The sequence below is a fragment of the Microtus ochrogaster genome, chromosome 22 (genome assembly GCF_000317375.1).
Source record: "Microtus ochrogaster isolate Prairie Vole_2 chromosome 22, MicOch1.0, whole genome shotgun sequence".
Lineage (NCBI taxonomy): Eukaryota > Metazoa > Chordata > Mammalia > Rodentia > Cricetidae > Microtus > Microtus ochrogaster.
Genome location: NC_022023.1, coordinates 853715 through 870129, shown reverse-complemented (window position 1 = coordinate 870129; position 16415 = coordinate 853715). Strand labels below are relative to the sequence as shown.

Here is a 16415-nt window from a genome sequence, read left to right as displayed (position 1 = left end):
GTATCTGGAGGTGAAATTCAGGTCCGTGTGTGTGCAATCCAAGTATCTGGAGGTGGAATTCAGGTCTGTGTGTGTGTGCAATCCAAGTATCTGGAAGTGAAATTCAGGCCCGTGTGTGTGCAATCCAAGTTCTCTACTGACCAAGCCATCCCCCAGTCCTGAAATGTCACCCTCTCATACAGACATCTTTGAAAGCCTCCACAATGGTCCTGAAAGTCAACATGCTTGGTAGTTTGTGTGGCACTTTTATTCCAGTGATAGCAGAGGTTGGAATAACCAGGTGTTGTCCCTACCCATGCCTGCCTGTCTTTTATCTCATAGATCTATTACCACGGAGAACCCATCAGCGTCAATGTCCACGTCACCAACAACACCAACAAGACTGTGAAGAAGATCAAAATCTCGGGTAGCTGGGGGAGTCTCCCAAGGGTGGGAATAGCTGTAGGTGTGCCCTTTGTTAAAAGTCTGTGAACCACCGTCAGTAGCTTTGGGAACGGGTCTGCTCTCAGCCAGCGGTGGTTCAAAGCTGGTGTTCCAGGCGATGGGGTTATTGCTTTGGCTACTTCTTTTCATAGGCTTTCTGGGCCCTGGCCAAGCTGTCCTAGGAGAGACTTGGCCATGGGAGGGACTGGGCTTCAGTGGGGGCTTCACTTTGGGTGGAGGCTGGGGTGTTGGCCTTTGTAAACCCTGGCCGTTGTCTTAATCTAAGCACTCCTACCCTAGGGAGCTTAAGGTACATGCTCCCTGACTCATGTACCTGATTCAATCCCACCCTTCTCTCTCCAGTACGTCAGTATGCAGACATCTGTCTCTTCAACACAGCTCAGTACAAATGCCCCGTGGCAATGGAGGAGGCTGAGTAAGTGTGTTTGAGGCCAGCTCCGGAGGGGTGAAATGGGACACCAAGGCCCAGACATCTCTTCCCAACCTGCAGAGGACGGGGCCTCCACCTTCTTGACACAGCAGAGGGTGTGGAAGGGTCTTGTTGTTGTGGCACAACTTGTGAGAGTCATCTCTCTCCTGTCACGTACGTCCTAGGTTAGAGCTCAGGTGACATGTGCTTTTACACACTGAGTGACCTCACTGGCCCCCGTTTTGGTTTTTGAGGCCAGTTCTTACTCTGAGACCAGGCTAGCCTGAAACACACTATGTAGCCCAGGCTTCCCTGGAGTGCATGGCAATCTTTCTACTTCAGCTCTCCCAGTACTGATGGTATAGGTGTGAGCAACCACACCTGCTACTTTGACATTGTTTCTAGTATCCTTTAGATGGATATGTTATCATTAAGACAAATGTTCCTGCATTATCAGATATTCTTATATCCATTATTGATTAGGAACAAAGCCCAAAGCCACAAGGCATAGATTTCTGATGAGTGTTGGGGGTACAGTGAAATGACCCAGAGCCCCAATCGCACTCAGTCCCAAGCGGAATGTCACATTCTGTGGCATGCTTGCTTCTGCAGCCTGGAGAAAGGGTAGACGCCTGACTTGCAGTCAGCATGCTTTCTTGTAAGGTTGGGGTTGGGGTTGAGACGTTCCTGGCTCCACCCAGAGAGGCAAATCTGGGGCTTACTCCAGGGCTACCCCAATGTTAGTTTCATGTATCTGTCTCGTGGGAGGGGGGGGGGGGGGGGGGGCGGGGGAGCCGGAACAGCAGCAGGCAAAAATAAACAACTGAAGTACTTGCTTGCAGATATGCATTACAGCAAGTAAAATTTTAATGGCAGAACCTTGGTGGGGACTTCCAGACATTCAGTAGCTTTGCTCATGGTTTGTATGCTCTGATACAAAGTAAATGAAATGGCTCACTAGCTAAGAGCACTTGCTGTTCTTCCAAAGGACTGGGGGTCATTTTCCAGCATCCACAGCAGGCAGCTCACAACGGCTTATCACAGTCCAGGAGCTGTGACACCCTCTTCTGGTTTCTGAGGGCATTGCATGAACGTTAGTACTCATACGCTTAATGGAAGCACACACACATACATATATAAAGAAAAGGTTAATCACTGAGAAAATAATAAAGATAAATGGCCATTTAAACATGCACCCTGGCCACTCCTAACCTAGGGATAGCCCTGCTCGTGTGTGGTGTGTCTGTGCCTCTTTTGGTCGCCAGAGCCAGGCCTGGCCCGAGCGACCCACTGCATCTGGGATACAGAGGCTTGCTGACGGAAGGAGTTTTGGAACAGGACCGGGTCAGACATCTTGCCTGGGTTTTCTGGCTGTGATCTTCATGCTGCCTCTCTACTTCCCAGTGACACGGTGGCTCCCAGTTCGACATTCTGCAAGGTCTACACACTGACTCCCTTTCTGGCCAACAACCGAGAGAAGCGGGGCCTGGCCCTGGATGGAAAACTCAAGCATGAAGATACCAATCTGGCTTCCAGCACTCTGTGAGAACCGACCCCTCCAAGGCCCGTGCTCCCAGTGCCCTCGCTGCAGTGGGCCCCCCACCCTCTTAGCCCACCACTGTGAGGATGAGGTTCAGGCTCTTTCCCCAGTCAGTCCCCAGAGTGTGACGAGCCAAGGAGGCTGTCTCCCTGCTCTCACCAGTCAAAGACTACTCAGCCCTAACATTCGGCTCTGGGGGGACAAAACAGAAAAACTTCCTGCAAGGATTGGCAGCTCTTAGCCTAGAGTCCTGAACCCAAATTGGGGGTGTCCCTGATGCTGCTGTCAAGGCTGGCGGGGAGAGAATGGCTTCTAGAAGGGTCCTGGAAGGAGATAAATGGGGGCTTGGAGAGACTGGGGAAGAGGTGGTGAGCTGGGGAGATAGATTTGGAGGCCCTTCCACGTGAGGTACTGTAAGGTCATCTGGCTATTCCTGTCCCACGGGTATCGCTGGGCCTTCAGGGATGTCCCACTCTAGAAGAGTCCAGACAGTAGGAAACTCTTATGCCCTCTGCTGATATCCGGCTCTCTGCCTGTTGCATCTGAGACCACCATTCCCAGCTCAAGACTCTTGGCTCAGGCTAGACCATCATATTGTTAATTGCTCCTCAAGGCTGCCCTTTTCCCACAAGTTCTTTGTCCCTTTTCTACCCTGACTCATATTTGTCCTGCCCTCGACTTCCCTGATGAGGCATCACCTCCTGAACACATCCTTCCCGTGCTACCACGACTCCCAGCTCTCGGTGTGGCCCTGAGTGTAGATGCACAGGAGAGAAGTTAATGGCAGGAGAACAGTTAGAGCCTGCTCTCGCTGCACTGTGTGGCGCTAGCAAGGCAGGGAGGAGGGTGCACTGGGGCCACAGAGCAAGGATATCTCATAGCTCAATGTGGACCTGAAAAGTCTAGGGCCATAGCTCGGTGGTATGTTGCCCATCATACCCGAAGCTCTGAATTTAATCTCTAGTACCACAGAGAGTGACCTATGCAGAACCCAAGGCTACAAGTTCCGGTCCACTGGGCACAGCTCTCTTGGATCCAGTGGCTCAGGAGAGGGAAGGACAGGGGTGCCTCCCATTGCCCGCCACAGTGAACCAGATCCCATCTGCCAAGGAACTACGGACCAGCTTCCCTGTCTTCCCTGCAGGCTGAGGGAAGGTGCCAACCGTGAGATCCTGGGCATCATCGTTTCCTACAAAGTGAAAGTGAAGCTGGTGGTGTCTCGGGGCGGGTGAGTCCAGTTGCCCCTGCACCCCACCCTGTCTTGCCTGTTTGTCTGACCCTTCTACTGCATCTTCCTGTAGAGGAGGCAGAACTTGAGGACTTCCTTTTCCTTCTCCACTGGCTGAGGCTCCTCCCTGTCTCCATCTCTCTCCCTTTCCCCTTCTCTTTAGCCTAGCCTGGGTCTGGGTCTGAGGATTGGGCATGGCCTGTGTGAGCCACGGTGTCCTCATTCTGGGTACTGTGACTCTCAGGGGCTACCAAGCCCTTCCTCACATCTCAGGTACAGGACCCTCACTCCACTCTTGGAGACAGAGAAACCCAGACCTGAATTGGAGGATTGCTAACTTGACTGACTTTCCCATTTTGTAGGTGGGGAAAATGAGGCCTAAATAATTGTCCCAAAGAACTAAGTAACATTTATTAAGGTGTTGCCTTAATGTACACCCCTGAAGTTGTACCACTTGGGGCAGGGAATGGGGGGAGAAGCAAGAGATCAGGAGTTCAAGGTCAGCCTGGACTGCATCACACCCTGTCTCAATAGAACAGAGAATGTTGTCTGTGTGGCTGGCAGTGTTAATACTGAATACATATTACAGTACATTCCTAAACATAGTGGCCAGCCGTATGTTCTGTGACCTTGCAAAACCCACAGTCTTCCCACATCCTAGTGACCCCAAAGTCTTCCTTCTGCCATTAGGTAGCCTGGGAGTGGGAGATTAGTCCTTACAGATGTAAGGGGTCTAGGGGCTCTGCAAGCCAGCCCGCCCCTCAGTGCCCTAGATGAGCTGTTAGCACATAGGGGTGGGGAGCGTGTCCCCTGGGTCTTCTGTGGCAGGGTGGCAGAGTGAACCAATGTCTTTTCTTTTCTCCCCCCCCCCCCCCGCACTCTGTCCTGACCGCTTCCTCTGCCTCCTCTGACCCACTCAGCCTGTTGGGAGATCTTGCATCCAGGTAAAGTCCCTCCTGTGCCTTGCCTTGTCCACCTCCCTGCAGGTCCTAGGGTCACAGATCCAGCTGATCAGAACCACAGGGTGCTGGGAGGGAAGAATCCAAGGGTTATCTCAGCTTGCAGGCTGGGGAGGCGTTACAACTAGAAGTGACCTGGGGCAGTGGGGAGATGTGGCTCCGAGCAGAACGCCTCAGCCAGCTTTTCTTCCCGCTCAAGTGACAGGACCTTTGTAGACAGCAGTGATCCAGGCAGTGGCCCTAGAAGGGCCAACTGAATTACTGACCGGGGTTCTAGGATGCTTCAGAGATACGCAGTCTTACTGGCTTTCAAACATCTACTCTACTAAGAATTCATGGCTAACTGTAGTCAATTGTCCCTGCAGCAGCCAGACAGTAACTTAGGAGTGTGTGTGCCCAGACATGATAACACAAACTCCTAATGTCACATGACGATGATGTCACTCATTCTACGAAATCTGGGTGATTTTTTTTTTTTTTTTTTTTGGTTTTTCGAGACAGGGTTTCTCTGTGGCTTTGGAGCCTGTCCTGGAACTAGCTCTGTAGACCAGGCTGGTCTCGAACTCACAGAGATCCTCCTGCCTCTGCCTCCCGAGTGCTGGGATTAAAGGCGTGCGCCACCATCGCCCGGCCTGGGTGATTTTTTTAAAAAAGATTTCGTTATTAATTATATATACAGTATTCTTCCTGCATGTATCCCTGCAGGCCAGAAGAGGGCGCCAGATCTCATCATAGATGGTTGCTGGGAATTGAACTCAGGACCTCTGGAAGAGCAGGCAGTGCTCTTAACCTCTGAGCCATCTTTCCAGCCCACCGAGTGATTTTTTTTTAAATGTCATATACATTCATAGTTTATTAGTCAACATTTTTAAAGATGTATTTATTTATTATATATAGTGTTATGTCTACATATACACTCACTCACCAGAAGAGGGCACCAGACCTCATTACAGATGGTTGTGAGTCACCATGTGGTTGCTGGGAATTGAACTTAGGACCTCTGGAAGAGCAGCCAGAAGCCAGTGCTCTTCACCTCTGAGCCATCTCTCCAGCCCCCAAGTGATTTTCTTGTTTAGTGTCATTTAGCAAAACGTGTCTGAGTCCAGACTTGTGGCCAGGCTTGTGCAGGGTACTGGGATATCAGAAGGGGGCCGGCAGTGCCCTCACTACTCACAGCCTGGCAAAGCCGGTGCCCGGGTCCTGCCGGCCACATCCTGTATGGCTTCACGGAAGACTGACTGACTCTGGCTTCTACCAGCTCCCATCACCACACCCAGTCATGTCCCCCCTCCCAGCTGGCCAGGATCAGTAAGATGTGGCTGTGTCTTCTGAAGCCATTCATAAGTTAAGGAGGGCTCTCTAGGATGAGGCCACCCTTAGCAGAGAGGGGTCTCCAGGGCTACTTTTTATTGCTCTCCCAACTCTGTTTATCGTCCAGGGATTAAGGGGGTGAACAATGGAGCCAGAATCTTTCTTCACTTACACTTAGTAGCTGTGCAGCCTGAGGCAAAACTTTTTTTTTCCCCACCCCAAGATAGGGTTTCTCTGTAGCTTTGGAGCCTTTCCTGGAACTAACTCTTGTAGACCAGGCTGGCCTCAAACTCACAGAGATCCACCTGCCTCTGCCTCCCGAGTGCTGGGATTAACGGTGTGCACCACCACCCAGCACGAGGCGAAACTTAATGTACACATACCTTAGCTTCCAGGCCCTTGCCTATGCTGTCATTATACTAGGGTCTTTGTGAGTACAGGAGTTGGACTCTAAGGAGGGGCTTGGAACAGTGCTGGGTACAGTTTGTACCATGTAGGTGCCTGCTCTTATCCTCAACCTGTCTGTGAGGGATGAGGTCAGGGAAGGCCTGGTCATTGACAAGTGGTGGCCATGCTTCCTCTCACATGCACAATCTGAGGGGCCAGAATCTGCGTACAGAGCAGCTGCTCTGAGCCGGAATCCCTGAAGCTTGTAGGTGGCCGGGTCTTGGGGTCACCTGAGCATCTTAATGGGAGCATTGGGAGATAGGATGGGCAGGATTGGGAGAAAACTGGGACGGGTAATATCAGGAAGTCATGGTGATTTGAGGTGGGCAGAACCCCAGGCCACCTTGGTTACCCACTGACCACAGTGTGAGTCCCGAGAGGGTGTGGCTCCCAGCCCTGGTAACCAAACAATCCTTAGGAGCAAGGGGGAATTTCCGTTTCTTTCCTTTTTGTTTTATTTTTGGTGGTGGTGGAGGAGGAGGAGCTTCTATCTCTTCGTGAAGACAGGAGGAAAGGTGGTGGTCAGGGTAGCAAGACTGAAGCCGCTTTCCCATGAGCCTCCCCAGGCCTCGGACCAACAGAGCAGCAGGTTTTTAGAAGCCTGAGGCTCCCTCTGAGCTCACTGAGTTGGGATTGTGTTTCAGTGATGTAGCCGTGGAGCTGCCTTTTACCTTAATGCACCCCAAGCCTAAAGAGGAGCCCCCACATCGGGAAGGTGAGTGAGCCCCAGAGATCACTGGGGTGGGACTTACCAGTTTCCCTGTTTTCCCAGGGCCCCACTTCTTTCTGTGTTAGCCCTCAGCCCAGGATCACCCTTTCCCCATCTCCCAGACTCTTTCAGGGCCCACAAAACATTTGGTTTTGACCCAGCTAGGAGACCGAGAACCCTGACTCTTGTCCTCCAGGGGAGAGGGAGGCTAGGAGTGGAGGACAGGTTTTATGGGTGGATTTTCATTTTTATTAAGCATTTTATGTGTAAGGGTGTTTCGCCTGCACGTATGCCTGTGTACTACACGTGTATGTGCTCTCAGAAGAGGGCTTCAGATCCCCTGGGACTAAAACTGTAGATGGTTTTGTTAGGTAGCCCATGAGTGCTGGGAATTGAACCCAAGACCCACAGTGTTCTTCTTTGACTGCCAAGGCATTTCCCAGTCCCTCCTATATCGGCTGAAGTTTTAAATTGGTAACAGATTGGTCACACGACATTGAAAGGGGTGTTAAAGCTCACAACACACAAATGAAGTCTGTGCCTATAGATAGACTGAAATGCCGCGGATGGCATTCTGAATGCAGAGAGGTAACAAGATGGAAAAATAGCCAAACATGATAGCACCTGCCCACAGTCCCAGCCAAGGGAGGTGCGTGAGGCAGGAGGACCACAAACTTGAGGTCAGCCAGGGCTGCAACAACGGTCTCCTTAGAGCGAGTGGAACTCAGGCAAGCAAGAAACTACTGTGTTTCACGCTGGAGACCTGTCTCCTGCAGGGTCTTCAGTGGGCACGGGAGCCTCCCTCCCTGCATCTGCTGCTTTGGAGAAGACCCAGGTGTTCTAAGGCCTGGGATGCTTCCCACTTACCTTCCCCATCATCTCAGCTAGAAGAGTCCCAGGATGGGGAGGAGGTTCCTTGTCCCATCCCTCACTGGTCATCCCGCACCCCACTGACCCCTGGGTGCCTCACACGCCTTGTGTATGTTCAGTTCCAGAGAGCGAGACTCCAGTAGACACCAATCTCATAGAGCTTGACACCAAGTAAGCGGAACCTCCCTGCCTGTGGTGTCTCTGGGTGGGGCTGGAGGTGGGAGGGGGGGGGGAGAGGTGAAGGGGTCATTTGCATAAATGCTTATTAACCTCAGAGAAGCAGCCGGTCTAACCTGTCTGCTGAGTGACACCTCTGATCGCCTCTTCAGCACCCTGCTTGCCTGCATGTGACTTTGAAGGACCCTTCGTGCCTGTTCCTCTTCCTCCCGCATTGGTGGGGTCTGTCTTCTCTCGTCAGTCCGTCCATCCGCAGCGCTCACTCAGCTGGCTGGCATGGGGCTGGTTCAGACCCTGGGTTCCCCTCTCTCACCTGACCCATGCCTGCTGGAGGCTGCCTGTAAGGGTGGAGGAGAGAGTGTCTGGGTGTTATCACCTCTGCCACCTGAGAACCACCTGATTCGGATTCCCCTGCGGTGGAAGGCCATGGGGCACCAGACAATGGCCAGAGGAAGAGGACCTGGCTCAGTGGCTTGAATCACCTCTGGGGCCAGGCTTGTTGTCTCCCTCCAGCTCCCCAAGCCTCCTTTCCTTGACCCTTTGGAGAGATCTGGGAAACGGGAGTTTCAAGTTGCCCTATAAGGGAGCCCATTAGTTGGCTGAACTCTGTGTGGCAAGGGGCTCTTATGTCTCTGACTGGGCCTAAGTTATATGAGAAGAAACGGTCCCTAGTCCTGCAAACCTAACCAGATCTTTCCCCTTTCCTCTGCCCCCCTGCTCAAAAATCCCTCCCCTACTTCGGATCCTTGGGGTTAGCATGTGAGCTAGTACTTCTAGGAGGAAGGGCCTGCTTTTCTTCCTTAGAGCCCAGAACCAACTTCCTGGTTGAAAGAGGCATGCTCCCTAAAGCAGTCTTGTTGGTTTGATTTTAAGAAGGTGAAGTGGGATTTCTTAGACCTGTTCTTTGGGGGTTCCAATGCAGAGCCACACTGCTACCCCTACTCACCTCAGGAAGGGGCTCACTTTTCTAACCCTTCTATGTGGAGAGGCAAGCTTCTTAGAGTTTATGTGTGACAATCCCCACAGTTACCAACTGGTTTATAAATAGGCCAGGCTGGTGTGCCTTTCTGTCCGAGGTCATCCCAGAGACCCCGGAGAGTGTAGTTCTCTCTTGAGCCCCTCTCCCCACATCTGATCAGGCCTCTGGATGGGTCTGATGTCTGCCCCTGCAAACACACAGCATCTTCCTTGTCTCTTCCACCAGTGATGACGACATTGTATTTGAGGACTTTGCCCGCCAGAGGCTGAAAGGCATGAAGGACGACAAGGACGAAGAGGAGGACGGCACTGGCTCTCCACACCTCAACAACAGATAGACTGGAGCCGGCCCTCGCCCTGGCAGCTCCAGGTCAACATCTGCACTCGGATGCTTTCTCGTCTCCTCCCCGTTCTGGTTCCCCCTTCCTTTTGTTCTTCCAGTTTCTCCCAAGGGGCCCCAGTGGTCTTCCGAGTCTCGGTGATGAGCCTCTGGCCTCAGAGCTGGCCTCCCGTCACCATGCCAGCAGGACCACAGCACATCCCCCTCAGCCATCTCTCTGCCATCACCTGTCCACCGTCTCTTCATGCTCCTTCCCAGAAAGGCCACACCACCTGGCCTTGGGATTTGGCTTGAGTTGGGGAGCAGAAAAGGGAGGATGTGTGGCCAGAAGGCCAAAGCGATGGTGGGTGTGAAGACGTGGAGACGTTGGGCAAGATGGACCAAAACACACAGGAAGATGTCTGCCGTCCCAGGAGGTGACGGTTTGGCAGCTAAAAGATGAGGGTATTGCAGGCTGGAGAGGACAAGACTGTGAATGGATTCTCAATGCTTTTTTTGTGGTCTAGGCCCACCAGAGACTCCTTTCCCTCCATCCTCATCCTTGGTCCATGTCCCTGTGTTTCATGAGGGAGGTACACAGACTCCAGACATGAAGAGCAACGGACTGACTTTCTAGCCAGCGGACACCTAGATTCAGGCAGGCTACAGATGCACCCACACATCTGTCACAGTACCGATAGGATCAGTCACCTTAGCTTTGTTGCGCTGTGTGTGGGGGCACGGAGCGGGGACGCGGGTCTCTAACAAACACCAGCCCCTAGCAGTGAGCAGAAGCCACCGAGAAGGTTGTCTGAAGGAGTTAAGAGATGGGGCAGGGCAGGGGATGAGCATACATCCTCCTTTCCTGTAGTGGCTAGTCCTGCAGGAGGCAAGGATGGAGGGCCACAGGCAGCTGAAACCACCAGTATCTTCCAGCTCCCTCCAGGGGTTTTACAGTGACTTGGCCCTATAAGCTGGGGGGGGGGTGGTGTTGCCTGAGACCACCATTTCTACGGCTAAGGGAGCCCGTCCCAGAAGGTGGCACCCCTAGAGATGCACTCCCCTGTAAGAGAGTGCCTCCTCTCCTGGAGGAATTGACCCCATTAGTACCTACCGGGGTCGTGGGTACCCAGTGTCCATCAGTTGGTGTTAGTGTGCTTGACGGGGGTGTCTCCCAGGGTAACAGGGCAGACAGGTGGTAAAACAGTATTCAAAGGTATACTTGTTTGGTCTTTGATGCTAACTTGTGTGACCTCGGGCCAGCTCCCTCTCCCTCTTTGGGCCTCAGTTTCTTGTTGGAAAGCCAGTAGGCGGACCAGATGATCCCCAGAGTTTCCAGTTCTAGTTTCTGTAAATTTGTGGCTCTCTGAGCTTCTAGTCTACTGGGTGGGGCTGAGGCTGCCAACTGCCCCATCTGCCTTTAGAGGAGATTCATGGGACCTCAGGGGACTCAGGGCTGGGCAGAGCACTGGGTGCACCTTGTCTGATGACAAGTTGCGGTCACAGCCTCTGTGGATTTCTCTGCCCCAGAGCTTGCACGAGAAGTCTGTGGACAACCTTGGGTTTATCAAATATAATGATTAGCAGGCAAGAGGATCTCATCTCAATTTCTGCTCTCTTTTCTCAGTTCTGTACTTGCCTGAGAAGGGAGACCATGACTTTTCTTTGTTTTTGAGGCAGAGTATCATGTAGCCCTGGCTAGCCATGCACCTACTATGTAGCTGAGAATGATCTTGAATTCTTGATCCTCTTTTTCTCAAGTGCTAGGATTACAGGCATGTCCCACAACCACTGGCTTCATGCTTTTTTTTTTTTTTTTTTTACAGATCGGATCCCAACTGTTTTCAGTCCACCGTGCCCAGTAACTGTAATAATTTCTCATGGTGAAATGATCCAGGCTCACTGGCCCTGCACCTTTTATGTCTCATAAATGGTCAACTCAAGGCCCCTCTTTGCAGATTAGAAGAGCCAGTTTGGGGCAGTTGTAGTCCCTGACCAGCCCTGGAATCATAGCTGCAGACTCTCCTGGCATCCAGGCCCTGCCAGAGCTAGCTGGGTACTTTTGCACCTATAGAGTTGATAAAAATCTTGAATTTAAAGCGAGCATGTACCCTCCACTGGCTTCCACTAAAACCTTTGGAGCCGATACAAGGCCGTTTAGCATTTGAGCTAACCCCTCCCTGGCAAACCTCCCTCCCATCCTTAGCTTGTACAGCCAAGGGTCTCTCAGGCGGATCTCTTGAACTTCCTGCACCTCAGCATCCCCCACTTACCCTTCAGTTTACCCCACAGATCAACTGAAATTCCTCCAGCCGCAGGGAAGTCTCAGAGCTCTCTCTGTTTTGAGCCAGGACTGCCTAAAAGTGGATTCCAGCCCAACCATCCTTTGTTGACCGCTCTGTTCCTTTATGCTGGGTGCTGTGGACACTGGGGTGGATTTCTCCCTAGAATCCCTGTCTGTAGAAAGCTGCTGGCTGGGGGAAAGTGAGAGGCAGTACTGACGGCGCTGGCTACAGCTAATCCACACAGTGCCCCGATGTGAGTTTGGACACAGTGGACCTTCCAGGTGGAAATTACACCATGGGAGTCTGGAATTAGGTGTCACTTGCCTCTACTTCATTCACCGTAGTGTGCTGTCATCCCGGGTGAGGTACTCGGGCTAGCGTGTCTCTGGCCTCTTCAGTAAGAGGCTTAGATTCCTTACTGCAGACACCATGCCTAACCCCATCTCATGACATGGCCCAGTATTCCTTCTCTGTCCTGGAGTGTTCCTGGCCAGGAAGTACTTGGGAGTGAAACTGGAGGTGAAGGAGCCTCCTGAGGTTCCAGGCATTTTCGGGTGGTGTTGGCTGTGCTGAGGGACTGGGCTTGTGCCACCAAACAGCTCACACTGGGACTTTCCAGTAGACCAGAGGGCATATGTTGATGCCAGTCTGGGCAGGAAGAGCATGCTTTGGGAAAAGCTTGTCAATAGAGGGTGACCAGACTTGCCCAGTATCCCAGCCAAGAGAAGAGTTCAGTTCCAGAAAGATAAGGATGGAGTTGCTTGGCTGGGCCCTGTGGCCATTTCAGCTTTGAAGCCCAGACGCCCCCGCTGGAGTGTGGCTCACAACCTGATTCCCACCTGGTGCAGTGAAAGGGAGGTACCATGTCCTGAAAGTCCCCAAGGCCACCTCTCAGTCCCTACTAACTGGAACAATAGTCTTTGTCTGCTTTGTTTGTGGGATTCCTATGAGGCGGAGAGGAGAGCCAGGAGCCAGCACTCTGTAGGCTGCAACCTGCCACACAGAGGTGGCCCTGTCACTGCAGGGATGAGGCTCGAGGTCACACAGGAAGCTTGCCGTAGAATGAGCCCTCTGTTTGCCAGTCTGCCAGTCTCTGTCTTTTGTCCTGATTTTCCCGGTTAGATATCAGCCATAATGGCAATTAGCTGTTGTGGCCTAGGCGACCACACTGGGGAGAAGTGTAGGTGCTATTGTCCAAGGATGGGCCCCAGCAACCGGGACACATGGGCATTTTCAGTGATAGGGGGACAGGGAAAATATCCTGGACTGTCCCGGGCCGGGATTCACCCACCTCCTAGAGCCTGCAGAAGCCAAGAAACCTGGACTCTGACCATAGATCAGGTTGCTGAACCCAGCCTTGTGCCACCCGAGAAATCCAAGGGTGAGAGGAAATAGATGTTGCCTCTTCTAAGATTCTATCCAGGACCTGCAGAACCCGCACAGCTCTTTGGGGACCTTTGGGAATGCCCAGTCCTCTTGCTCTGAGAGCTGAGCCCTGGCTGATCCATTCACAGCGGCTGCCGCACCCCAGAGACAGCTCTCCCCCACCAATGGCTAATGCCCGTGTGCGTGGCTTCCATCCACCAGAGAGGGGTTAGGCTCCAACCCTGAACTCCCAGGACCCAGGCAGGTGCCTGTTCTGATAGTTACTCTTTTTAAAGTTAAGGACCAAATGAGACTCCTCTGATTTTTATCCACACAGCCTGTCTTGGGCCTGATCTGGGCAGCTCTCTAACTCCTGTCCTCCCTCCTGGCCTGAAGCAGCCTACTGGTGGGGACAGATCCACACCTCTGCCACCTCCATGCACACTGGCTTCATAGGGAGGCCCGTGGGAGGGGAAGCACCTCCTCCCTCAACATTACCAACCTGTCATCCCCCAAAAGGGAAATCACAGTCAAAGCACAGGTCCCTGGGACCCACCGTCTGCCCCAGGTATACCGTGGAGGTGTTCCACACAGCCTCGCTGGGGTTGCTGCCAGGGGAAGTTGGGGAAGGGGCGAAAGGCCAGGTCTCCGGCCTTTTCCTCATTCCTGCCTCCTCCAGAATAACTCTGCACTTAACTCTCTTGTCTTTCGAGGTTTCACTTTTAAACTCTGCTTTGAAGAAAAGCTTCAGACCGCCATTCTGAGGTTTGACCTTAGACCAGCAAGCACAGGCTCTCCTCTGGCTCTCTGTGTGTTGGGGTGACTCCCGCGTGCTGATGCAAAGATACTTTGTGTTGGAACTCAGGTCACCAGGTCCTAGCACTTGAACACACATGGGCTTGTTTTCTAACTGAGCCACCCCAGAGCTTGGGGATGAGTTGGAACCTTATGCTCAGTGAAGGGAGGGCTTGGCCCTGATATTGACACGTGCTGCATGGGGACTGCGGAGTCCCACTGGGGACTCCCTCTCAGGCAAGGCCCCGTGGCTCAACAGGAAGAGCAGGGCCATGGGAGGAGAAGCTAGGGCTGGCCTCTACACACAGCCAAGGGGTGGGAATCCAGGCTCACATAAGAGATATACCAGGAGCCGGGCGGTGGTGGCGCACGCCTTTAATCCCAGCAATCGGGAGGCAGAGGCAGGCAGATGTCTGGGAGTTCGAGGCCAGCCTGGTCTACAAGAGCTAGGTCCGGGACCAGCACCAAAGCTACAGAGAAACCCTGTTTCAAATCCCCCCCCCCAAAAAAAAGATATACCGGGGAGGGGGGGTGTTTGTGAGGCCGGATTCTCCAGAGACATTTTAGGTATGTCTTCCTTGAGTGCATCTCCTAGGATCCCACTTCCACACTCGTGAATGCCCATGTGCACAACAGGAGGATTTTGTGCCCCAGAGGCTGATTCCCCCCTGTAGTCAGCTTCCGTGCTGATCTGCACGCTCACGGGAATTCACCTGCACCACAGCTCACTGCTGAAACTTGGGCTTGCGTTTGGCACAGTCCTGCCTGGACTTCCCTGGCATCCTAGGTGAGGATATGAAGCTCAGGGCACTGCTAACCACATGGCATGGGAGAAAGATGTTTATGTTCAGTCCAAGCGTGACTTAGGAGACCCCCACTGACCTCAGGTTCCCTACGTGTAAAGGGCTAGCACCAGGCTCTGCCCACCTCACAGGGATGACCGGAAGGGACCTAAGTGGGCAGGAAAGAGGTCCTATGAGGGGCAGCCTGTGTGAGGGGATAGGCTCTTGCCTGGGCTGCCGACCTACAGAGCCCACAGCAGAATGAAAATAGGGGATAATCTGTCTTTCCTGGGCATCTCCACTCGGTGTTAGGTCCAGACGTAACTGCTGCCGGGCTGCCTCTTCTGGGGTGGGAGCTGATGTGTGTCCTGGGTGTGGTGGGGAGGGGTGGCTGGGGCAGCCTCAGGTCTGTGACCCTCTGTGACGTGATGGTTTTTGGCACATTCATTCCTGGACCACATCCAGGTCAACCTGTTGTTCCTGTGGCTGCCCTTGTTCTGTGAAGTCATTATAGTTTATTCAGCTCCAACAGGACAGATGAGCAAAAGGACCTTGAACGAGAGACCATTAAAGGCCTTTTGTGACAGACGACATTGGCTGTGTTTTTATTTCTTGTCTCTCGAGCCCCAACAGGACAGGGACCGCAGGAAAGGGGCCGAGACATGCCCGCCTGCCCCGGCACTGCCCTGGTTTTGTGCCTCCTCTGGGCTCTCCCGAAGATTCCCAAGGGATTTCCCCATTCCTGTTTTTCTAGCGTCTAGCCTCGTGGTCTCAGGGGGAAGCTGCCAAGACTTGGGTCTCTCTCAGAATTGCCTGGATTCCATGAGCCCTGGTTGACTTCCGAGTTGAAGACCCTGCCTCCTGTCTGTTAACTGTCTCCTCAGTTACAGTCCGCAGCCCAGTCCTGGTTCTGGCTCTGCCCGTTCTCCGTAGCCTGCTCTGCCAGGTCTTTCTGAAGTCACTCCAGTTCCCCAAGCTTTGCCTCCCCTGGGCTATGGGATCCAGGGGAAGAGTAAGGACCCAGATGGAGAGGACCAGCCAACATTTTAATAGACAGTCTTATTTTCAATTAAAGAGAAGGCATGGTGGGCCGTGGTGGCACACGCCTTTAATCCCAGCACTCGGGAGGCAGAGGCAGACGACCTCTGTGAGTTCAAGGCCAGCCTGGTCTATAAGAGCTAGACGGGCTCCAAAGCTACAGAGAAACCTTGTCTTGAAAAACAAAAACAACAAACAAAAAACAGGAAGGAAGGAAGGAAGGAAGGAAGGAAGGAAGGAAGAAAGGAAGGAAGGAAGGGAAGAAAGAAAAGGTATGCTGGACAAGGTAGTGCACACCTTTAATCCAAGCTCTCGGGAGGCAGAGGCAGGCAGATCTCTGAATTTTAGGCCAACCTGATCTACATAGTGAGTTCTGGGTCCATCTAGCTACATAGGGAGACCCTGTCTCAAAAAAAAAATAAGGGAAAGAAAGAAAAAAAAAGAGACCCATGAATATGATAATTAAAAAATGATTATGTGATGAAAATTTATTTTTCATATTCCTATAAAAATTGTGTCAACTTATGTCAAAGCCTTGTCCTCCTGGGTAGCCATATGTGGGGGTCATTCCTTTTGTTCTCTTACAGACAAAGCAGGACAGGAGGGATACTTGGGCATTTATCTTTTTTTGTTGATGCTTAGGTGTATTTATTTTATTTTTTGTGTGGGAGCATTTTGCCTGCATGTGTATACTCAGTACCCAAGGAAGTCAGAGGAGGGCCATGCCCCCGAGAGGGGGAGAGAGAGAGAGAGAGAGAG

The 16415-nt window shown here is 52.5% G+C and overlaps 1 protein-coding gene across 1 annotated transcript in view; it reads left to right on the top strand.

The window, feature by feature from the left end:
* Arrb1 (arrestin beta 1) overlaps window positions 1-10268 on the top strand; it is a 100514-nt gene extending 90246 nt beyond the window's left edge. Inside the window, exons 8-14 of the mRNA XM_026784325.1 lie at window positions 322-406; window positions 787-859; window positions 2258-2395; window positions 3538-3621; window positions 6983-7053; window positions 8037-8088; window positions 9299-10268. Coding sequence (XP_026640126.1) covers window positions 322-406; window positions 787-859; window positions 2258-2395; window positions 3538-3621; window positions 6983-7053; window positions 8037-8088; window positions 9299-9410 — 615 coding nt within the window. The 3' untranslated portion in view covers window positions 9411-10268. The remainder of the gene's footprint in view (window positions 1-321; window positions 407-786; window positions 860-2257; window positions 2396-3537; window positions 3622-6982; window positions 7054-8036; window positions 8089-9298) is intronic.
* Window positions 10269-16415: the final 6147 nt, after the last annotated feature.